Source organism: Nestor notabilis, unplaced genomic scaffold, assembly GCF_000696875.1.
Source record: "Nestor notabilis isolate BGI_N333 unplaced genomic scaffold, ASM69687v1 scaffold21535, whole genome shotgun sequence".
NCBI classification, from domain to species: Eukaryota; Metazoa; Chordata; class Aves; order Psittaciformes; family Psittacidae; genus Nestor; species Nestor notabilis.
In genome coordinates, this window is record NW_009928192.1 from 1 (window position 1) to 2,678 (window position 2,678).

Here is a 2,678-nt window from a genome sequence, read left to right on the forward strand (position 1 = left end):
AGGCAGCAGCACCCAGGGTGGCGGCAGTGCTGGTACAAACGAGAGCAACAACTCCAACGATAACAGCAAGAACAGCGTCAAGGACCCGTCCAGCAGCACTGGCAACACTGAGAGCACAGCTGAGAACCAGGGCACTGACACTGAGAACCAGAGCAGGAACAGTAACGGGAATCAGCCCACTAGCCAGGACGGTGACACCAAGAATAAGGGGAGCGATGCTGAGGACAAGAACAAGGAGACCAGCAGTGAGAAAAAGGGCAACAATGAGGGTAGCAAGAATGGCACGAGCCAGGCCGACAACAAGGAGACTGAGAAGGAGAAAACTGAGGACAAGAACCAGGCCAGCAACCAAGACAGTAACGATGGGAACCAGGCCACCAGTGCAGACACCAGTACCACAGGTGAGGAGAATGCTGACGGGAACCAGGGCAATGATGGGGACTCATCGAGAGATAAAAACGTGCCACCACAATCAACTTCGTCCACTGGTGACGACGACAGCTTATTAGAGAATGAAGAAAGCCCCAGGGAGGAAGAGGAGGGGGCTAAAGGCAGCAGCGATGCCTCCTCCTTTGCTAAGGAGGGAGGGAAGAGCCTTCCTTCTCCCAGGGACCAGTCGGAGAGCAGCCACTTCTTCGCCTACCTGGTGACCACTGCCATTATCGTCGCTGCCTTGTATGTAGCGTATCACAACAAGCACAAGGTGAGAGGCATTGGTTTGATATAATAATGCTAATCTTAATTGAAGCCTCGACCCAACAGCTTTTGGGAGGGTGTTGGAGCTGGGAAACAGGTTGGATCTCTGTGGAAATCAGGGGGCTTCAGCTCTGATGGTTATTTTCAGCTGAGAGAGGGGAAAAGGAAGAGATGGGGGAAGTTACCCTGTGTTTTCTTGCTGACAGGGAGTTTTCTGTAGCAGGTTGCAGAAGGTTTGTCCTTAAATAGTCTTAATGCAGCTCAAGTGATGTAACTGTCTTCTGCTGGGGTTTTTTTTCCCTCCTGTAAAGCTATTTTAGAGGTAGGAGACAGAAAACAAACTGTTATTGTTTGCTGTGTGTTAGGCAGACCTCAGGTACTGCCTGCTTTCCATCTGTTCTGGGTTTAGTATTGGTATTTAGTTGTTCCAAGTGCTTTGGAACAAGCATTAGAAAGCACCTATGTCTGAAGGGAGGAAAAGCTGATTTGGTCACTGCTGTCCCACTCACCTTGTCCCTGTTTCTCTCTCCAAAGATCATTGCTTTTGCTCTGGAAGGAAAAAGATCCAAAAGTGGTCGACGGCCCAAATCTGGCGATTATCAGAGACTGGATCAGAAGGTAAAATGTACCCAAAGGAGGAGCTGGGCAGGTTGTGGTGCTGGTCTGGGTGGTGAACACGGTACCTTGGCCTCTCGCCCTGGGAACGGTCCCGGAGCCACATAGGGTTGGGGTTGGAAAACTTAATTTGGAAGCAAAAGCCCTGCTCTTGGTGTTGAAACAGGGGGTTGCCAGGAAATGGAGTGATAATGCTGAGACACGATGGCAGAGCTAACACAGGCTGGAAGTTTGAGAGTCCTGAGCTGGGGTGTGCGGGGTCACGGGCTCAAATGACTTCTTCCAAAGAGGATTTTAGCAGGAAAAGGGCAGGATTTGGGGACTATTTTCCCCCTTGAACCTTTCCTCACCAGTTGTCCTTGAAGTCGGAAGTTATTTTCTGCAGCAGGAAGAGGAGGAGACAAGGGAGGAAAACAGAAAGTCACCCACAGCTGAAGCTCAGGCTTCTGGAAGGCCGTTGGCACGTGGGAGACCGTGGCAATGGCCACTTCCAAATGGGATTAGGGATTTTGCCTGTCGCAGTCAAGCAGTGCCCAGCTCGGTTTCAGTGTTGCTGCTGGGAGCAGAGGCTCAGTGCTCTCCCTTCCCAAACTGCAGCAGTACGTGGCTGGGGAAGCCACCCGAGTGCCACAGGGATGGTTTCTCTGTGTCAGTTTCCCTTTAACCTCACCAGGATTTCAGGAACTTGTTTCCCTTGCCAGGAATTCCCTGCCTCGTCCCTGAGGTGCAGCAGAGCAGCCAGGCAGAAATCCCAGTGCTTCCTCAGAGCAGAAGAGCAATGCTGAGCTTTCACATCGTTTAAACCTTTCTTTTCACCTTTCCAGATCTAGATTCCTCCTTGGATGCTCAGTGGAGGAATGACGGATGGCATTGAAAGTGCAGGAACCCCGGGACACCCGCTGCCTCCCCCACTGTAGCTGTGCACCATGTTCAGGTTTCAGACAGCAGGAAGAAGAAGGGGAAATGCTTTTAGTTTTGCACCTGCACCTCGGTAACGTTAAACCCTTCACTTCCTCATAACACGTTTCTCCTTTCCCACTTGCCTGAAGATGAGACTGGCTTGTAGCCTGTGAGCCAGGAAAAGCCAGTGCCCAGCACTTGACAGAACCTCTGTGGCCAAATGAAATGGAATTTGCCAACTACTGTACTGACGTCTCCTCTTGGGAGAAAGAAATTATATATATACAAATATATCTATCTGCCTGCAAAATGAGCCATCTGACCCTCCCCCTTCCAGAGCCACAGAGCCCAGCACCTCGAGACACGGACGTTCTCCTCTGCTGTCCACTGTCTCTGGATGCTCAACTGCAGCGTGTGACCGACTGCACTGGTTTGGAACTAATCCACTGAGGCCTCTGATCTCATCT

The 2,678-nt window shown here is 51.1% G+C and overlaps 1 protein-coding gene across 1 annotated transcript; it reads left to right on the forward strand.

The window, feature by feature from the left end:
• Window positions 1-43: 43 nt before the first annotated feature.
• TGOLN2 (trans-golgi network protein 2) lies at window positions 44-2,141 on the forward strand (the record flags this gene model as incomplete). Its single annotated transcript, XM_010014404.1, has 3 exons — window positions 44-703; window positions 1,231-1,314; window positions 2,136-2,141. Coding segments are annotated over 3 exons (750 nt in total), but the record flags the coding sequence as incomplete, so codon positions are not given.
• Window positions 2,142-2,678: the final 537 nt, after the last annotated feature.